The 20,485-nt window shown below is 44.7% G+C and overlaps 1 protein-coding gene across 1 annotated transcript in view; it reads left to right on the top strand.

Moving 5' to 3' along the window:
* LOC143274675 (rabphilin-3A-like) overlaps positions 1-20,485 on the top strand; it is a 185,828-nt gene that overhangs the window by 61,522 nt on the left and 103,821 nt on the right. Inside the window, exons 2-4 of the mRNA XM_076578553.1 lie at positions 3,151-3,294; positions 4,526-4,655; positions 13,633-13,719. Of these exons, the coding sequence (XP_076434668.1) occupies positions 3,151-3,294; positions 4,526-4,655; positions 13,633-13,719 (361 nt within the window). The remainder of the gene's footprint in view (positions 1-3,150; positions 3,295-4,525; positions 4,656-13,632; positions 13,720-20,485) is intronic.

Below are 20,485 nucleotides of genomic sequence, written 5' to 3' on the forward strand. Positions count from 1 at the left end.
AGTAGTTTTTTTGTTTTTTTTCTGTTGTTGTTTTCTGTATCTTTTCTTTTCTTTTCTCTCTCTCTCTGTCTCTCTCTGTCTTTCTGTCTCTGTCTCTCTGTGTCTCTGTCTCTCTCTCTCTGTCTCTCTCTCTCTCTCTGTCTCTCTCTTTGTCTCTGTGTTTCTGTCTCTGTCTCTCTGTGTCTCTGTCTGTCTCTCTCTCTGTCTGTCTCTCTCTCTCTCTCTTTCTGTCTCTGTCTCTCTGTCTCTGTGTTTCTGTCTGTGTCTGTCTCTCTCTCTTTGTGTGTCTCTCTCTCTGTCTCTGTCTCTCTCTGTGTTTCTGTCTCTGTCTCTCTGTGTCTCTGTCTCTCTCTGTCTCTCTCTCTGTCTCTGTCTCTCTCTGTCTGTGTTTCTGTCTCTGTCTCTGTCTCTCTCTTTCTTTGATAAAAGTCCTGTTTCTTTTTCTTTCCTGTCTGTTCTTTTCCTGTCTGTTCTTTTCCTGTCCTTTTCCTGTCTGTTCTTTTCCTGTCTGTTCTTTCCCTGTCTGTTCTTTTCCTGTTCTTTTCCTGTCTGTTCTTTCCCTGTCTGTTCTTTCCCTGTCTGTTCTTTTCCTGTCTGTCCTTTCCCTGTCTGTTCTTTCCCTGTCTGTTCTTTTCCTGTTCTTCCCCTGTCTGTTCTTCTCCTGTCTGTTCTTCCCCTGTCTGTTCTTTCCCCATCTGTTCTTTCCCTGTCTGTTCTTTCCCTGTCTGTTCTTTCCCTGTCTGTTCTTTTCCTGTCTGTTCTTCCCTGTCTGTTCTTCCCCTGTCTGTTCTTTTCCTGTCTGTTCTTTCCCTGTCTGTTCTTTCCCTCTTTCTCTGTGACTGTATGGACACGTGCACCTTATCGTCATTATCATCATCATCATTATCATCGCCATCATCATCGTGATCATCGTTCATCATTCTTCTTCTTCTCATTATCATCATTATTGTTGTTATTATTGTATTTTTTTTTTTATATCATTATCATCACCATCATCATCATCATCGTCGTCATCATCATCATCATCATCATCAGCAGCAGCAGCAGCAGCAGCAGCAAAAGTAGCAATATCGCCATCACCACCATCATCATCATCATCATCGTCATCGTCATTTTTATGGGATCATCACCATCATCATCATCGTCGTCGTCCTCCTCCTCCTCCTTAACAACTTGAACGTCAGACACAAAGATTTCCTTTGCCCCTCCCCCCACCCCCCCCCGCCCCCTCCCCAGGCTGGAGACAGGATGGTCGGTGCACACCAGCCACATAGTCACTCCTCCTCATCATCAGCATCATCATCATTAGCATCATCATCATCAACTTCATCAGCATCATCATAATCATCACCATCTTCTTCTTCTTCTTCGTCGTCGTCGTCGTCGTCGTCGTCGTCGTCATTACCAACCTCGTAGTTGTCCTGGACATTCTATTAATGGGATTTATTTATTTATTTATTACCCTTAACTTCATTAACATCACACGTAAAGATCCTTAACTTCATTAACATCACACGTAAAGACTCTTAGCTTCATTAATATCACACTTAAAGATCCTTCATTAACATCACACGTAAAGACCCTTAACTTCATTAACACCACACGTAAAGACCCCTAACTTCATTAACACCACACGTAAAGATCCTTAACTTCATTAACACCACACTAACGACTCTTAACTTCATTAACATCACTCCTAAAGATCCTTAACTTCATTAACACCTCACGTAAAGACCCTTTACTTCATTAACATCACACGTAAAGATCCTTAACTTCATTAACATCACATGTAAAGACCCTTAACTTCATTGACATCACACGTAAAGACCCCTAACTTCATTAACATCACACGACCCTTAACTTCATTAACATCACACTAAAGACCCTTAACTTCATTAACATCACACGTAAAGACCCCTAACTTCATTAACATCACACGACCCTTAACTTCATTAACATCACACTAAAGACCCTTAACTTCATTAACACCACACGTAAAGACCCCTAACTTCATTAACACCACACGTAAAGATCCTTAACTTCATTAACACCACACTAAAGACTTAACTTCATTAACATCACTCCTAAAGACCCTTAACTTCATTAACACCCCACGTAAAGACCCTTAACGTCATTAACATCACACGTAAAGACCCTTAACTTCATTAACATCACACGTAAAGATCCTTAACTTCATTAACATCACATGTAAAGACCCTTAACTTCATTAACATCACACGTAAAGACCCCTAACTTCATTAACATCACACGACCCTTAACTTCATTAACATCACACTAAAGACCCTTAACTTCATTAACATCACACGTAAAGACCCTTAACTTCATTAACACCACACGTAAAGACCCCTAACTTCATTAACACCACACTAAAGACTCTTAACTTCATTAACATCACTCCTAAAGACCCTTAACTTCATTAACACCACACGTAAAGACCCTTAACTTCATTAACATCACACGTAAAGACCCTTAACTTCATTAACATCACACGTAAAGATCCTTAACTTCATTAACATCACACGTAAAGACCCTTAACTTCATTAACATCACACGTAAAGACCCTTAACTTCATTAACATCACACGTAAAGACCCTTAACTTCATTAACATCACACGTAAAGACCCTTAACTTCATTAACATCACACTTAAAGATCCTTCATTAACATCACACGTAAAGACCCTTAACTTCATTAACATCACACGTAAAGACCCTTAACTTCATTAACATCACACGTAAAGACCCTTAACTTCATTAACATCACACGTAAAGACCCGTAACTTCATTAACATCACACGTAAAGATCCTTAACTTCATTAACATCACATGTAAAGACCCTTAACTTCATTAACATCACACGTAAAGACCCCTAACTTCATTAACATCACACGACCCTTAACTTCATTAACATCACACGTAAAGACCCTTAACTTCATTAACATCACACTAAAGACCCTTAACTTCATTAACATCACACGTAAAGACCCTTAACTTCATTAACATCACACGTAAAGACCCTTAACTTCATTAACATCACACGTAAAGACCCTTAACTTCATTAACATCACACGTAAAGACCCTAACTTCATTAACACCACACGTAAAGATTTCCTGTGCCCCCTTCCCCACAGGCTGGGCACGGGATGGTCGGTGCACACCAACCGCATGACGTCCTTCCAGAGGGGAGACAACCTGACGCTGGAGGAGCAGGAGCAGATAATGCAGGTCATCAGCAAGGCCGAGCACCTGGACCACGCAGAGCAAGAACGGATAGGGTCAGTCTTTATTTACTTATTGATTGATTTATTTATTTTTATCGATTACATTTCAGACTCGTTAGAGGCACGTGGCGAGAATCAACGGGCTGACCAAAAAAACAAACAAAAAAAAAATTCTGCAGGGCTTAGTACCGGGCAGCGGGACAGAGAGGGGGGGAGGCAAAAGAAGAAATGTGGCAGGACAACATCACAGACTTGACAGACCTGAATTTTCCCCCAGCTTCACAGACAATTGCCAGAGACAGGAACCGATGGAGAGAACTGGTCTGGAAACCATGTGCGTTGCCCTGACGACCCTCCACTGGGTCATGGGATTGGTCAAGGTCAAGGTCAAGACATTTCAGACTGTTGTGTAATTCAAAGAACCAAAACATTCCCAGTATCATGCGCATTTGTTTTGGTTCATGTCAAGGGTCCCACAGTCTGGTCCTTTCTAGCTGCAGGGGGCTGGGGGGGTGGGGGTGAATTCATACCTGCTGTCTGTGTGTGTGTGTGTGGGGGGGGGGGGCTTAGCATAGGAAGGCGGGGCCCAGTTGTCACCTTGCCCAGCCCCATGTGGGGTGCCCTTTGAGTCCTGCGTGGAGTGAGGACAGATGGAGTGAAGCACCTTCCCTTAGGACACAACACCTTGCCCAAACGGGGGCCTCCAGCTCTGTCACTCGTCAACACTGGATGCCAAGTCCTCAGATATTCTTTTTTTTTATCATAAACAATTATGTAGGCAGGTAGGTAGGTAGGTAGGTAGGTAGGCAAGCATATACATGTATGTCTGTATGTGTGTGTGTGTGTGTGTGTGTGTGTGTGTGTGTGTGCGTGTGTGTGTGTGTAGGTAGGTAGGTAGGCAGGCAGGCAGGCAAGCAAGCATGCATATGTATGTATGCTTATATATATATATATATATATATATATATATATATATATATATAGATAGATAGATAGATAGATAGATAGATAGGCAGGCAGGCAGGCATATACATGTATGTATGTATGTAAGTATGCATGTCTGCCTCTGTGTGTGTGTGTGTGTGTGTGTGTGTGTGTGTGTGTGTGTGTGTCTGTCTGCCTGTCTGTGTGTGTGTGTGTCCACCAAAGGAGAGGATGGCTGTGTCTATGTTCCAGCCGCCTTGTGGAGAAGCTGGACAACATGTCTGTCTGTCTGTCTGCCTGTCTGTCTGCCTGTCTGTGTGTGTGTCCACCAAAGGAGAGGATGGCTGTGTCTATGTTCCAGCCGCCTTGTGGAGAAGCTGGACAACATGAAGAAGAACGCCATCGGGAACGGGACGACGCAGTGCATCCTGTGCGGGGATGAGTTTGGACTGTTGGGCGCCTCCCCCACCTACTGTGATGACTGCAAAAAGGTGGGCGTGTGTGTGTGTGTGTGCGTGTGTGTGTGTGTGTGTGTGTGTGTGGGGGGGGGGTGGGGGGGTGGGGGGGGTGGTGTGGATGTGTGGGGTCGGAGGGGGAGGGGGGTTATGTACGTGTGTGTGTGTGTGGGGGGGGGAGCAAGGGGGGGGCGTCGTGTGTGTGTGTGTGTGTGTGTGTGCGTGCGTGCGCGCGCGCGTGCGTGCGTGAATGTGTGTGTGCAATAATTTGTGGCATGGTATAAATGCACCTAGGACTAATCGACTCTCGAATCACAATGTGAACGCACCCATTTAATGGGTTTCACTCACAGTAATTATCATATACCAGTGGACACATAATCTGAATATTTACAGAAGGAAAGATCACTTCTGATGACTCCGACCTTTACCAAAGGTCAAAGGAACAATATCAAGACTTCATGGATACCATGGGGTTGATCTTGAATAAAAATCAGCATAACTGCATGGACAGCACAAAAATCCTGGGGAGATCTGAACATGCAAAAATACTTCGCCAGTCTTTTAGGGACTGATCGACCTATACGGTGTGACGCACCAGAATGACCCCACCCCCACATTAACCCCACGGAGTCATCCAGCGCCAAGGACTTGTATGTCTCCCGTGGGAAGTTAGCCTGGGAACATTCCAGCCCTTGCCCTGAAATGACTCTACGGCCTTGAAATTAACATTTTGTTTATTTGAGCAGATATCACAAATTATTCAATATTGGTGGGGGAAAAAAACAGAATTAAATGTATTGGTAAATCTGTTTTGTTTATTTTATCTATCTGTTTATTTATTTATCTATTTATTTATCTTAGCAGATGTGGTGTAGCAGCGCACATGGACTCACCCGAACGCAGAGGCGACTCCTCCCCCCGCGTGCCCCCCAACACACACACACCTCCCCGCGCAACCGAACTGAACTGAACTTATTTGTTCATTCATTCATTTGTTTATTTATTTATTCATTTATTTATTTATTCATTTGTTTATTTATTTTTCTATTTATTTTTTTATGTTTATTCATTAATTTGTTTAGTTATCTATTTATTTATTTTACCTAATCATTCATTAATATGTTTATTTATTTATTTGTAACAGTCTAACACTGCTCCATGCTGGGTTTTATCCCCAGATCATTTCTGGCTGGTTGAGATCGACACCCCCACCCCTCCCCCTCCCCAACCCAAAGTTGGAAATCCTTCTCTCTGCGGGATAAATCAAGCTATTGAAAAAAACGGAAGGGGATCTGTGTGGATGTGGGTTGGCCTTTACTGACCCTTCCCCAGGCCACACTTACTGACCTGAAACAGACACGTGGGAGTTGTGTTCTGCTGACCTGTGTTGATTCTAACCAGTGTGTTCTGCTGACCTGTGTTGATTCTAACCAGTGTGTTCTTCTGACCTGTGTTGATTCTAACCAGTGTGTTCTTCTGACCTGTGTTGATTCTAACCAGTGTGTTCTTCTGACCCGTGTTGATTCTAACCAGACCACACTGAACCACAGAGAGTTGTGTTCTGCTGACCTGTGTTGATTCTAACCAGTGTGTTCTGCTGACCTGTGTTGATTCTAACCAGTGTGTTCTGCTGACCTGTGTTGATTCTAACCAGTGTGTTCTGCTGACCTGTGTTGATTCTAACCAGGTCACACTGAACCACAGAGAGCTGTGTTCTGCTGACCTGTGTTGATTCTAACCAGGTCTGACTGAACCACAGAGAGTTGTGTTCTGCTGACCTGTGTTGATTCTAACCAGGTCACACTGAACCACCGGCGATCATTTCAATGTAGCCTAGAATCAAGCCCACATCAGTTAATAATAATAATAATGATAGATAGTACTCACATGGCGCAAACTCCCCATGTAATGGGCTCTAAGTTTCAGTTTCAGTAGCTCAAGGAGGCGTCACTGCATTCGGACAAATCCATATACGCTACAACACATCTGCCAAGCAGATGTCTGACCAGCAGCGTAACCCAACGCGCTTAGTCAGGCCTTGAGAAAAAAAAAAAGGTGAATGAATAATAGATAAGCTTACATAAATAAATAAATAAATAAATAAATAAATAATTGTATATTTTTTTTAAAAGGTAGTAGTAATAATAATAATAATAAAATAATAATAATAATAATAATAATAATAAATAAGATAACAGCGCCGTGCATGAAACAACATATACACAATAATGTATGTGGGCGGTTTGGGTGGGTGGGCCTGGGGTCAAAATCCAATCAGGGGGTTCAGTTCTAAGTGAAGAAGAAGAAAAAAAAGGAAAACCAGCGGGGGGTGGGGGGTGGAGGTTGGGGTGGGGGGGGGGGGGGTTACGATAAAACTACTACACCGGCATCGTCATAGGTCAATGATGCCGAGTGACACGTGCTCCATACCAAACCGTCTGATGTTGACGTGGGTGATTCAGCATGCCACGTGTCGTTGCGGTGACTATGGGGGTGGGGAGGGGGGAACGGGGGTGGGGAGGGAGGTGGGGAGGGGGTTGGAAACGGAAATCGTTCAGAGCACAGGTCCCAAGGTGGCTTTGTTCCCACAGACCGTCCGTCACCCGAAAACACAACTCACGTTCGGTGGCTGTTGTTGTCAGCCTGTTTTAACTCACTCAGTACGGCCAGTCCAGTCCTCTCTTCTCCTCTGCACAGACCCTTCAGATGTCCAGTGGGTGTCTGAATGACCCAACCTTTAGCTTCCGTCGTCAGAATTGTGGTATTCTTTGTCAACATTCACCTCTTCAGTATAAGAGCCTTCCGCTTGCAATATTTTGATGATGGTAATTGGCGTGAAACGCTGTTAACGTCGTCTCTTTCGCCGTTCGTATGGAGAGAGTTAACGAAGCTGTATTCGCTATCGCGTGTATTGTATTGTATTGTTTTGTATTGTATTATATTGTATTGTGCTGATAATTGTAATTAGTAATTGTAAGAGACAGACAGACAGACAGACAGAGACAGAGAGAATGAACATACTGATCGGGGAGAAGAGGAACACGACCAGGTCATTCATTGTAGGTATTGGTCATGAACCATTCTGAAGGAGAAACAGCAAACATGAACAATTCCTACGAAATTGCATTTGAAGCTAATATCGTGTCAGAAAAGTATGCTGTAAAGACGCTGTAAACCATTAGCTGATTCAGCTGAACATGTATGACAGGGCGCCGTTGAGCCTACAGGCTTTGTATAGATATATCAGTATTTTCCCCACTATTGTACTATTGATTCTTTTCGATTTTCCAACGCAGTCCGGAACAAACAGTGCTATTCAATCATGCTGAGGGAAAGAAAGAGAGAGGGGGGGAGAGAGACAGAGAGAGAAAGGAGAGGGAGAAAGAAAGAGAAAGAGAGAGGGGGAGAGAGAGAAAGAGGGGAAAAGAAAGAGAAAGAGAGGGGGGGGGAGAGAGAGGGAGAGGGACAGAGAGGGGGGAGGGAGGGGGAGAGAGAAAGAAGAAGAGGGAGAAAGAAAGAGAGAGAGAGGGAGGGAGAGAAAGAGAGAGAGGGGGGCAGAGAGAGAGGGGGGGGGGGGAGAGGGAGAAAGAAAAAGAGAGGGGGGGAGAGAGAGAGAGAGGAGAGAGAGAGAGAGGCAGACTCAAAGAAAGACAGGGAGCGAGAGACAGACATGCAGACAGACAGACAGACCAGGACAAAGAGTGTTGTGGAAAACGTTCACCTCTCTCTTTCTTTCCCACTTCAGGGAGTTCAACACACCAAGCAAAAAGACAAACACACAAACAAAACAGCAACAACAAAAAAAAGAAAGGAAAACAAGATAATGACCAAAATAAACAGACAAAATGGACTCTAGCAGTTCGTAACTCGGTGTGTGTGTGTGTGTGTGTGTGTGTGTGCGTGCGTGCGTGCGTGTGTGGGCGTGCGCGCGCGGTCGTGTGTGTGTGTGTGTGTGTGTGTGTGTGGTTACTTAGCAACGTGTGGGTGAGTGTTTTGTTCGTTCCCGCAGAGAATGGAGAGCACCATTGTACCGCTTCAACAACCGTTCAGTGGGGTGATGATGAGGGCAGGGGGGTTCTCACGCTGAGGGGATGAAGGTGGAGGAAGGTGGCAGAATGGTTAACACACTCACCTCCCAGTGCAGTGTCCTCGCGGAGGGTCTGGGTTCGGTTCCCCGTCCCGCCCTTTTTTTTTCTCCCCCGTTTGACTGGAAAAATAAAACTAGAATTTTGTCAAGGACAACACCTTTTGTTGCCCTGGGTTCTTTTACCTGCGTTGTGCCACTGAGAGAGGTTCCTGCCAGCTCTGGGTGTATAATTATTGACCGGAGTCACACAGAGAGGTGTCTGCCAGCTCTGGGCCTATAATCATTGACCGGAGACACACTGAGAGAGATTCCTGCCAGCTCTGGGCCTATAATCATTGACCGGAGACACACTGAGAGAGATTCCTGCCAGCTCTGAGCCTATCATTATTGACCTGAGACAGACAGAGAGGTTCCCGCCAGCTCTGGGCCTATAATTATTGACCGGAGACACACAGAGAGGTTCCTGCCAGCTCTGGGCCTATAATTATTGACCGGAGACACACAGAGAGATTCCTGCCAGCTCTGGGCCTATAATTATTGACCGGAGATACGCTGAGAGAGGTTCCTGCCAGCTCTGGGCCTATAATTATTGACCGGAGACACACTGAGAGAGGTTCCTGCCACCTCTGGGCCTATATCATTTTGATTCATGTGAAAACAAATTTTTGTCAGGAAAGGAACCAGATGTGTTCTTTGTGGAACCAGACCTCTGTGCAATTTGGAACCAGGTCTCTGTGCTTTGTGGGGCCAGGTCTCTGTGTTTTGTGGGACCAGGTCTCTGTGCTGTGTGGGACCATGTCTCTGTGCTGTGTGGGGCCAGGTCTTTGTGCTGTGTGGGACCATGTCTCTGTGCTTTGTGGGGCCAGGTCTTTGTGCTGTGTGGGGCCAAGTCTTTGTGCTGTGTGGGGCCAGGTCTTTGTGCTGTGTGGGGCCATGTCTCTGTGCTGTGTGGGACCATGTCTTTGTGCTGTGTGGGGCCATGTCTCTGTGCTGTGTAGGACCATGTCTCTGTGCTGTGTGGGACCATGTCTCTGTGCTGTGTAGGACCATGTCTCTGTGCTGTGTGGGGCCAGGTCTTTGTGCTGTGTGGGACCATGTCTCTGTGCTGTGTGGGACCATGTCTTTGTGTTGTGTGGGACCATGTCTCTGTGCTGTGTGGGACCATGTCTTTGTGTTGTGTGGGACCAGGTCTCTGTGCTGTGTGGGACCATGTCTCTGTGCCTTGTGGGACCAGGTCTCTGTGCTTTGTGGGACCAGGTCTCTGTGCTTTGTGGGGCAAGGTCTCAGCGCTGTGTGCGGCCAGGTCTATGTGCTTTGTGGGACCAGGTCTCTGTGCTTTGTGGGGCAAGGTCTCTGCGCTGTGTGGGGCCAGGTCTATGTGCTTTGTGGGACCAGGTCTCTGTGCTGTGTGGGACCAGGTCTTTATGCTTTGTTGGACCAGGTCTCTGTGCTGTGTGGGACCATGTCTCTGTGCTGTGTGGGACCAGGTCTCTGTGCTGTGTGGGACCATGTCTCTGTGCTGTGTGGGACCAGGTCTCTGTGCTGTGTGGGACCAGGTCTCTGTGCTGCGTGAGGCCAGGTCTCTGTGCTGTGTAGGACCAGGTCTTTGTGCTGTGTGGGACCATGTCTCTGTGCTTTGTGGGGCCAGGTCTTTGTGTTGTGTGGGACCAGGTCTCTGTGCTTTGTCGGACCTGGAATCTGTGCTTTGCGGGTCCAGGTATCTGTTCTTTGTGGGACCAGGTCTCTGTGCCTTGTGGGACCAGGTCTCTGTTCTTTGTGGGACCAGGATTCTGTGCTGTGTGGGACCAGGTTTCTGTTCTTTGTGGGACCAGGTCTCTGTTCTTTGTGGGACTAGGTATCGATGCTTTGTGGGACCAGGTCTCTGTTCTTTGTGGGACCAGGTCTCTGTGCTTTGTGAGACCAGGTCTCTGTGCTTTGTGGAACCAGGTCTCTGTGGTGTGTGGGACCAGGTATCTGTTGTTTGCGGTAAAGACTGACTTGTTTTTTCCGACGTCATAAAACCTTTCTGCGTTTAGACCAGGTATGATATGTGCGGCACCTGCATCATTGTTTAATACAGTTGATGAAGTCTCCCGTCGGACCGACGGATGAGTAGGCAGGCAGGCTTATCTGTCGGTGTGTGTCCTCATATGGGAGAAGAGGCCGATTCTAGATGCGCAGCACTTCCCACAGGTGTTGCAAGGAAAAATGTCTCCAGAAGTTGAGCCCTGCTTCCTTCGCTCACGCTTCTCCTTAATGGCCAGCGCTCTCTTGTTTTCAAACGCCTTTGTGTCACTAGAGCACAGCATCCTCCAGCGAGAGCTGTCAAGGACATCAGTTTCCCAGGAAGCGATGTCTATGTCACAGCTTTGAGGTTTGTCTTCAAGGTGTCCTTGAAGCGCTTGCAGGGTCTTCCAAGTTCGCGGTGGCCTTCCTTCAGCTGGCCATACAATAGCATCTTCGGGATCCTGCTGTCTGTCATGCGGACAACGTGTCCTGTCCAGCGTAGCTGGCACTGGATCAGCAGGCTTTCGATGCTTGGCAGGCCGCTCCTCTCTAGGACCTGGAGGTTGGAGAGCCTGTCTTGCCACTTTATGCCGAGGATCTTTCGTAGGCATCTCTGGTGAAACTGCTCAAGTTGTTGGATGTGACGGCGATACGTCGTCCATGTTTCACAGCAGTACAACAAGGTGGTCAGCACAACAGCTCTGAAGGTTTTGATTTTGGTGCTGAGCCTGATGCCTTTGTTGTTCCACAGCCTGTTGTTGAGTCGCCAAAGGCGGAGCTGGCCTTGGCGATGCGCAGCGTCACTTCTGCATCAAGGGCTCCGTTGAACCATCTGTATAAACCATCAAGTGGTTTGGATATTGATCATGTAAGTGGATTCGAGCATAGGATGATAATAAATTTGTGTTTTCAGTCTTTGTCACATTCGTATAATCAGTATCAAATTGGGCTCTCTTGAGTTCCTATGGTGGAATAGGGGATATAGTAACACTGCTTGGCTATATTATGCTTCCGGTTTAGATCAGAGCTTGTTATGTACTAGATGTGTATGTACTTTAGGTCATATGTGAGGCTATGGTCCTGGCTCTTTTATGAAAGTCAGTATAGGACTTGAGATTTAGTTCAGGTTTCAGATAATTTTCTACTGTAGAGCTTCTTAAAACAAATTTGGTGCACTGAAGGTTCTGTGTTCTTCGAGTGATAGACCCCAGCCGCACTGTATGCTTGAATACATGAAGCATGAACTGGTATACCTATTGCAAGTTTATATCCTTTGCAGTCTATACTTTGGAGTTTCTTCAACAAAATATTTTGGGGCATTGAAAAATAAAGGGGGAGAATGGTAAAGGGGGTTAAAATATGGAAGGGGGGAGGGGTAATAATGAATGTGAGTGTCCATTGGTTGTTGTAATAATGAATGTGAGTGTCCAATGGTTGTTGGGGTAATAATGAATGTGAGTGTCCAATGGTTGTTGGTGTAATAATGAATGTGAGTGTCCAATGGTTGTTGGGGTAATAATGAATGTGAGTGTCCATTGGTTGTTGGTAATAATGAATGTGAGTGTCCAATGGTTGTTGGGGTAATAATGAATGTGAGTGTCCAATGGTTGTTGGGGTAATAATGAATGTGGGTGTCCAATGGTTGTTGGTGTAATAATGAATGTGGGTGTCCAATGGTTGTTGGGGTAATAATGAATGTGAGTGTCCAATGGTTGTTGGTGTAATCATGAATGTGAGTGTCCAATGGTTGTTGGTGTAATAATGAATGTGGGTGTCCAATGGTTGTTGGTGAAATAGTGAATGTGAGTGTCCAATGGTTGTTGGTGTAATAATGAATGTAAGTGTCCAATGGTTGTTGGGGTAATAATGAATGTGAGTGTCCAATGGTTGTTGGGGTAATAATGAATGTGAGTGTCCAATGGTTGTTGGGGTAATAATGAATGTGGGTGTCCAATGGTTGTTGGTGTAATAATGAATGTGAGTGTCCAATGGTTGGGGTAATAATGAATGTGAGTGTCCAATGGTTGTTGGTGTAATAATGAATGTGAGTGTCCAATGGTTGTTGGTGTAATAATGAATGTGAGTGTCCAATGGTTGTTGGTGTAATAATGAATGTGAGTGTCCAATGGTTGTTGGTGTAATAATGAATGTGAGTGTCCAATGGTTGTTGGTGTAATAATGAATGTAAGTGTCCAATGGTTGACGGGGTAATAATGAATGTAAGTGTCCAGTGGTTGTTGGTGTAATAATGAATGTGAGTGTCCAATGGTTGTTGGGGTAATAATGAATGTGAGTGTCCAATGGTTGTTGGGGTAATAATGAATGTAAGTGTCCAATGGTTGTTGGGGTAATAATGAATGTAAGTGTCCAATGGTTGTTGGGGTAATAATGAATGTGGGTGTCCAATGGTTGTTGGGGTAATAATGAATGTGAGTGTCCAATGGTTGTTGGGGTAATAATGAATGTGGGTGTCCAATGGTTGTTGGTCATTTTCTCTATGAGTCCTTTCTTTTTATTTGTTCATTTATTTATTCATTCATTTGGGCATTTATTTTTTATTCAGTTATTTATTTATTTATCGATCTGTCCATTTTTCTATCTATTTTTCTCTATATATTTATCTGCATATTCATTTATTTATTTATTTATCTGTTCATTCACTCTTTCATTCATTCATGTATGCCGTTATTTATTGATTGATGTATTGTTGCTGGCGGTGTGTTGATTGATGTGTTGTTGCAGGCGGTGTGTTGATTGATGTATTGTTGCAGGCGGTGTGTTGATTGATGTGTTGTTGCAGGCGGTGTGTTGATTGATGTGTTGTTGCAGGCGGTGTGTTGATTGATGTATTGTTGCAAGCGGTGTGTTGATTGATGTATTGTTGCAGGCGGTGTGTTGATTGATGTGTTGTTGCAGGCGGTGTGTTCCAAGTGTGGGGTGGACACGATGAACTGTCACAAACAGCCCCTGTGGCTGTGCAAGATCTGTGCCGAGACACGGGAGGTGAGGAACTTCACCTGTGGTGCTCTGTGTCATGCTCTGTGTCGTACTCTGTCGTGCTCTGTGTGGTGCTCTGTGTCGTGCTCTGTGTGGTGCTCTGTGTCATGCTCTGTGTGGTGCTCTGTGTGGTGCTCGGTGTGCTCTGTGTCGTGCTCTGTGTCGTGCTCTGTGTCGTGCTCTGTGTCGTGCTCTGTGTGCTCTGTGTCGTGCTCTGTGTGGTGCTCTGTGTGCTCTGTGTCATGCTCTGTGTGGTGCTCTGTGTGGTGCTCTGTGTCATGCTCTGTGTGGTGCTCTGTGTGGTGCTCTGTGTCATGCTCTGTGTGGTGCTCTGTGTGGTGCTCTGTGTCGTACTCTGTGTCATGCTCTGTGTGGTGCTCTGTGTGCTCTGTGTCATGCTCTGTGTCGTGCTCTGTGTGGTGCTCTGTGTGCTCTGTGTCATGCTCTGTGTGGTGCTCTGTGTGCTCTGTGTCGTGCTCTGTGTGGTGCTCTGTGTGGTGCTCTGTGTCATGCTCTGTGTGGTGCTCTGTGTGGTGCTCTGTGTGGTGCTCTGTGTGCTCTGTGTCATAGAATGTGTCATGGTCTGTGTCATACTGGTCTGGCGTGGCTTGTGGTCAGGTCTGGGGCATCTTGTCTTTTTTCTTGATTTCCAACCAGGTGTCGTGCTGCGTGTCAGCTTGGACACGTTGAAACATAAACTCTATTGTCTGGCATCTCTCTCTCTCTCTCTCTCTCTCTCTCTCTCTCTCACATATTAAAGCAAGAAGCAGATAGATTATTTTTAAAAGTTAATCTTGAGAAAACAAATGTAGTTGTGTTTAGAAAAGGTGGTTACTTATCTAGATATGAAAAATGGCACTATGGAACTGATGAAGTGAAGGTAACTAATGCTTATAAGTATCTTGGTATGATTTTTACAACTAAGCTGAGTTTGACAAGGACAGTAGCAGAAATTTGTAGAAAGGGGAAGAAGGGGGTTATAGAAATCTTAAGGTGTTTACGTAAGTTAGGCTCGATAGATTCATATATATTTTGGAAACTTTTTGATACTCAAATAGAACCAATGATAACATACAGTGCCGAAATTTGGGGACTTTCTGATAACAAAGATTTAGAAAAAGTACATACATTAGCTATTAAACGTTTTTTAAATGTTCCATTACATGCTTCAAATACTGTATTATATGGAGAAAGTGGTAGATACCCATTATACATTAAATCATGTGTGAAATGTATAAAATATTGGTTAAAATTAATAAGGCTACCCACATCGAGATTATGTAAGCAGGCGTATGAAATGTTAGTAAATGAACATGAGAGAGGGAAGGAAAACTGGGTATATTTTGTAAAGAAGACATTAACTGTAAATGGATTTGGGATTGTGTGGATGTGTCAGGGAGTTGGATGTGTAGAAGGATTTGTTTCAGAATTCAAAGATAGGCTAATTGCTTCATATAAACAGAATTGGCACTGTAAAATGGAAAGCACTGAGAAATATAGATGGTTTTATAGTTTTAAAAGTATATTTCAAACAGAAAAATATATCACAGTCGTGACAAACAAGTGGCACCGAACAAGTCTCGCCAGATTTAGAACGAGAACGATTGGTTTGAATGCTTATGAAAAGTGGTTTCAGACTGAGCCCTCGTTACTCTCCCCTTGTCCGATGTGCGGTCATTCAAGGGAGGATGAGTTACATTTTTTGTTTAGTTGTAAAGCTTATGACGATATTCGAGAAAAATGTGTTGTATTTAAAACAAATTCAGCAAAGTATGAAGATATTTTTGGAGTGCTTAATTTAAATCAGGAAACTTCACTACAGTCACTTGCAAAATATATTGCAGAAGCGAATAACATGCGACGAAAAAAACTCAACAATAATAAAATAGTATCAGGTGTTGCTCATTGTGAAAAGTGAAATCTGTGTTGTCACTCTCATATGGAAAATATTTATGTTATACATTTATATATGTTTTTGTTTTTATTTCTCACTACATGCCATTACTTTGAATGGATGGTCGAACTGCACTTTGTTGCACAGATTGATTGATTTCGTTTTGGTTTTGGTTTTCATCAATATTATTACTATTGATGCATGTTGTTATTTGTATTATGAACCCCCATGTCATTAGGGCTGTAAAGCTATTGACATTAAAGTGTTCAGTGTTCAGTGTTCAGTGTTCTCTCTCTGTTGTTCTGTTAACCGTAGTTATAAATGTTGCGAAGACATTTTAAGTACTTATGCTTGCATGCGTTCGGGGGTGCTGCTACTTTCGAACTTTCATCAGAGAAAGAAAAAAAATAATAAGAAAAGAAAAAAAAGAGATTAGCACCGGAATGAACGTGCCAATATCCACACACACACACACACACACACACACACACACACACACACACACACACACACACACACACAGAGCGCTGATATCATTTAACAGTGTGTGTGTGTGTGTGTGTGTGTGTGTGTGTGTGTGTGTGTGTGTGTGAGGGAGAGAGAGAGTGTGTGTGTGTGTCTTAGTATGAGAGAGTGAGAGAGAGAGAGAGACACTGACACTGACACTGACACTAGTTTATTGAATAGGCCACAGCCCCTTTCAATGGGGGTTCACAGTCGACAGATACATTATTATTACACGAGGAAAAAAAATTACAGTTGTGTATTTTGGACTGCATTCAAGATCTGGGATCTAAGCTTAAAGGCATAGAAAAGAAACTTCGCAAAAACAAAAATACTCTCTTCTGGAACTCTCACAAATTCCAGATTATGAATTTCGAAGTTGACAATATTCTGTAAATACTTACATCTTAAGTTTTCATACTTAGGGCACTCAAAAGTGAAATGAATTTCGGTTTCAAGTGAGTTACTACAGAATGGGCAATTCCAGTTTTCTTGATTCCTTGAATAACGGTATTTGTGAACATTAATTTGTGATACTCCCATCCTAAACTGAGCGAGGGAGAGAGAGAGAGAGAGAGAGAGAGAGAGAGAGAGTCTTAGTATGAGAGAGTGAGAGAGAGACTGTGCCTTAGTATGAGAGAGCGAGAGAGAGAGGGAGAGAGAGAGAGTCTCAGAGACTGTGTCTTAGTATGAGAGGGAAGGAGAGAGAGAGAGGGAGGGGGGGTGGGGAAGAGAGACGCACAGAGAGTAAATGAAATATTGTGACTGACACGATGTAATGATGTTGGTAACACACCATCGATCTGAATACAATGTGGGAATCCTGGTGTTGGTCGCACTGCATGAAGGAAGTTTTACCTCACTCAGTACGGCCAGTCCTCTCTTCTCCTCTACACAGACCCCTCGGATGTCCAGTGGGTGTCTGAATGACCCAACCTTTAGCTTCCGTCGTCAGAATTGTGGTATTCTTTGTCAACATTCACGTCTTCAGTATAAGAGCCTTCAGCTTGCAATATTTTGATGATGGTAATTGGGGTGAAACGCTGTTAATGTCGTCTCTTTCGCCGTTCGTATGGAAAGAGTTAAACAGAAAGCAATTGCAAGTTGTTGCAAGTTTTGGGTTTGGTTGGTTGGTTTATTTTTACTTTGAACTGGTTGATTTTTGTATAATTATCGATTGCTTAAGTCGTTCATATCTTTATTCGTTCAAACTAATTTTCTGCCTTACATCATTATGAAATATACGAACGTCAAAGAGCAAGCAGCATGTACCTTATACAGCGAAAACAGTGCATAGATTTCTCGCCACCAGGAAGGCTCTCAAAATTATGAAAGTGACCCGGCACACTGAGGGAGTTGAGTAGAACAGCCACTTGATGCTGTAACAGAGTACCTGGAAAGTAGAGGAGATATTGGGGAGGGAGGGGGGCAGTGGCAGGGGCTGGGGGTGTGGTAGTAGGGGGGCAAAAGAACATCAAATAGCAGTTGGAAGAGGGGGAGGGGGGGTGGGGGGTGCAGGAATCAATACCGGTGTAACAGCCTATCAGTACTACCCCCCTTTTCTTTCCTTTTTTTTTTTTTTGTTACCCCGGGTCAAATCTCCCGAGTCCAGATTAACCCCGGAGTCTATGTAGACTAGCCTGGAATGACCGGGGAGGGGGGAAGGGGGGAGGGGAACTTCAACTGGTCAGAATTGACCCCCCCCCCCCTCTCCCCTGGTTGGATCTCCCCCCCCCCCCTTCACAGTGGTCCCCAACACCCCCGTCCCACCGTACAATGGATGTGGTGGTGGTCAGTTTAGGCTGGTTTGAACTGACAGCCTGGGGGTAAATTTAGACCAGTTTGAATAAACACAGTTTCAGTTTCAGTTTCTCAAGGAGGCGCCACTGCGTACTGCCAAATCCGTACACACCACACCACATCTGTTAGGCAGTTGTCTGACCAGCAGCGTAACCCAACGCGCTTATTAGTCAGGCCTTGAGTGCATGCTTATATATTTGTGAACTTATCAGAGTGGATTTCTTCTACAGAATTTGGACAGAGGACAACACTCTCGTTGCCATGGGATCTTTTTCAGTGTGCCAAGAGCATGCTGAGACCTCGGTTTATCGTCTCATCCGAAGGACAAGACGCTCAGTTTGAATTTTCCAGTCAAACTTGGGAGAAAGGACGAGAGTGGGATTCGAACACGGACTCTCTGTATTGGCAGACGAGCGACTTTACCGCTCCGCTACCTTCCTGCTTTTGAATGAATACAGACAGTTAAAGTAGAACTCTCCCACGTTTACTCCTGTTAAATAGTAATAGAGGGGGGGAGGGGGGAGAAGGGGGGGGGGTCAGTAAAGGCAAGCCGAAAATGACATCCCCCTCCCTCCACTGAGCCCCTTCCCCCCTCCCCCAGCCCCCCCCCCCCCTCATTCCCCCCCACACCCCACCCCACCCCACCCCACACGCACACACCTTTTGTTCTATCCAACAGCTTCATTAAACCCGTGGAAAGGGGAGTAATTATTTCCAACTAGAGAGAGCGCGAGAGTCGATCATGACCAGCCACAAATGACCCCGGGGAACTTTGGAGGTTAGCCCAGAATGACCGCGGGGTAAAAATCTTGGCAGAGGGGGGGGGTAGTTTGAGGGCGGAACACCGGCCCCTGTGGAGGAAAAACGATGTCGGAAGTCGTTTGGCTTGTTGTGTGGGGCTGGGCGCCAGGGGGGGTCTCGACTGACGTGTGTGTGTGTGTGTGTGTGTGTGTGTGTGTTTTTCTCTGTGTGTGTGTGTGTGTGTGTGTGTGTGTGTTTGTGTATGTGTGTGTGTTGTGTTGTGGTGTGTGTGTGTGTGTGTGTGTGTGTGTGTGTGCGCGCGCGCATGTGTGTGTGCGATTGTGGGTGTGTTCGTGTGGCTGTGTGTGTGTGTGTGTTTCTGTGTGTGTGTGTGTGTGTGTTTCTGTGTGTGTGTGTGTGTGTGTGTGTGTGTGTGTATGTGTGTGTGTGTGTGTGTGTGTGTGTGTGTGTGTTAAAGCCAGACAGGACTTGTCAGGGGAAAACTCAGTAAGCCATTATCTGCCCCTGGTAGCGGCACAAGTGCGTGGGCTGATTGCTGTGACGCTGCCTCTGGCGTGTGGTGGTGACTGCAGGGGTTGTCTGGCTTGGCCATGTGTGTGTGAGGGGGTGGGGGGGTTGGCGGGGGGGGGGGGGGGTAGTGGGTGGATAGGTGGATGGCGTATGTGACACGGTGTAATTCAGCACATTACAATGCAATGCGAAGCAATACACTGCAATACGATACATCACAGTAGTACACAGTACCAGCAATATAATGCAATGCGGTACATGACAGTAATACACAGTACAAGCAATACAATGCAATACATCACAGTAATGCACAATACAAGCAATACAATGCGATACGATCCATTACAGTAATACACAGTACAAACAATACAGTACAATACGATACATCACAGTAACACAGTACAAGCAATGCAATGCAATACGATCCATCACAGTAATACACAGTACAAGCAATACAATGCAATACGATACATCACAGTAACACAGTACAAGCAATGCGATGCAATACGGTACATCACAGTAAAACACACAGTACAAGCAATGCGATGCAATACGGTACATCACAGTAATACACAGTACAAGCAATGCGATGCAATACGATACATCACAGTAATACACAGTACAAGCAATACAATGCAATACGATACATCACAGTAACACACAGTACAAGCAATACAATGCAATACGATACATCACAGTAATACACAGTACAAGCAATACAATGCAATACGATACATCACAGTAATACACAGTACAAGCAATACAATGCAATACGATACATCACAGTAATACACAGTACAAGCAATACAATGCAGTAGGACACATCACAGTAATACACAGTACAAGCAATACAATGCAATACGATACATCACAGTAATACACAGTACAAGCAATACAATGCAATACGATACATCACAGTAACACACAGTACAAGCAATACAATGCAATACGATACATCACAGTAATGCACAGTACAAGCAATACAATGCAGTAGGATACATCACAGTAACACACAGTACAAGCAATACAATGCAATACGATACATCACAGTAATACACAGTACAAGCAATACAATGCAATACAATACGATACATCACAGTAATACACAGTACAAGCAATGCAATGCAATACGATACATCACAGTAATACACAGTACAAGCAATACAATGCAATACGATACATCACAGTAATACACAGTACAAGCAATACAATGCAATACGATACATCACAGTAGTACTCAGTACAAGCAATACAATACAATACGATACATCACAGTAGCACACAGTACAAGCAATACAATAC

This window comes from Babylonia areolata, chromosome 29 (assembly GCF_041734735.1).
Source record: "Babylonia areolata isolate BAREFJ2019XMU chromosome 29, ASM4173473v1, whole genome shotgun sequence".
In the NCBI taxonomy this organism is placed as follows: domain Eukaryota; kingdom Metazoa; phylum Mollusca; class Gastropoda; order Neogastropoda; family Buccinidae; genus Babylonia; species Babylonia areolata.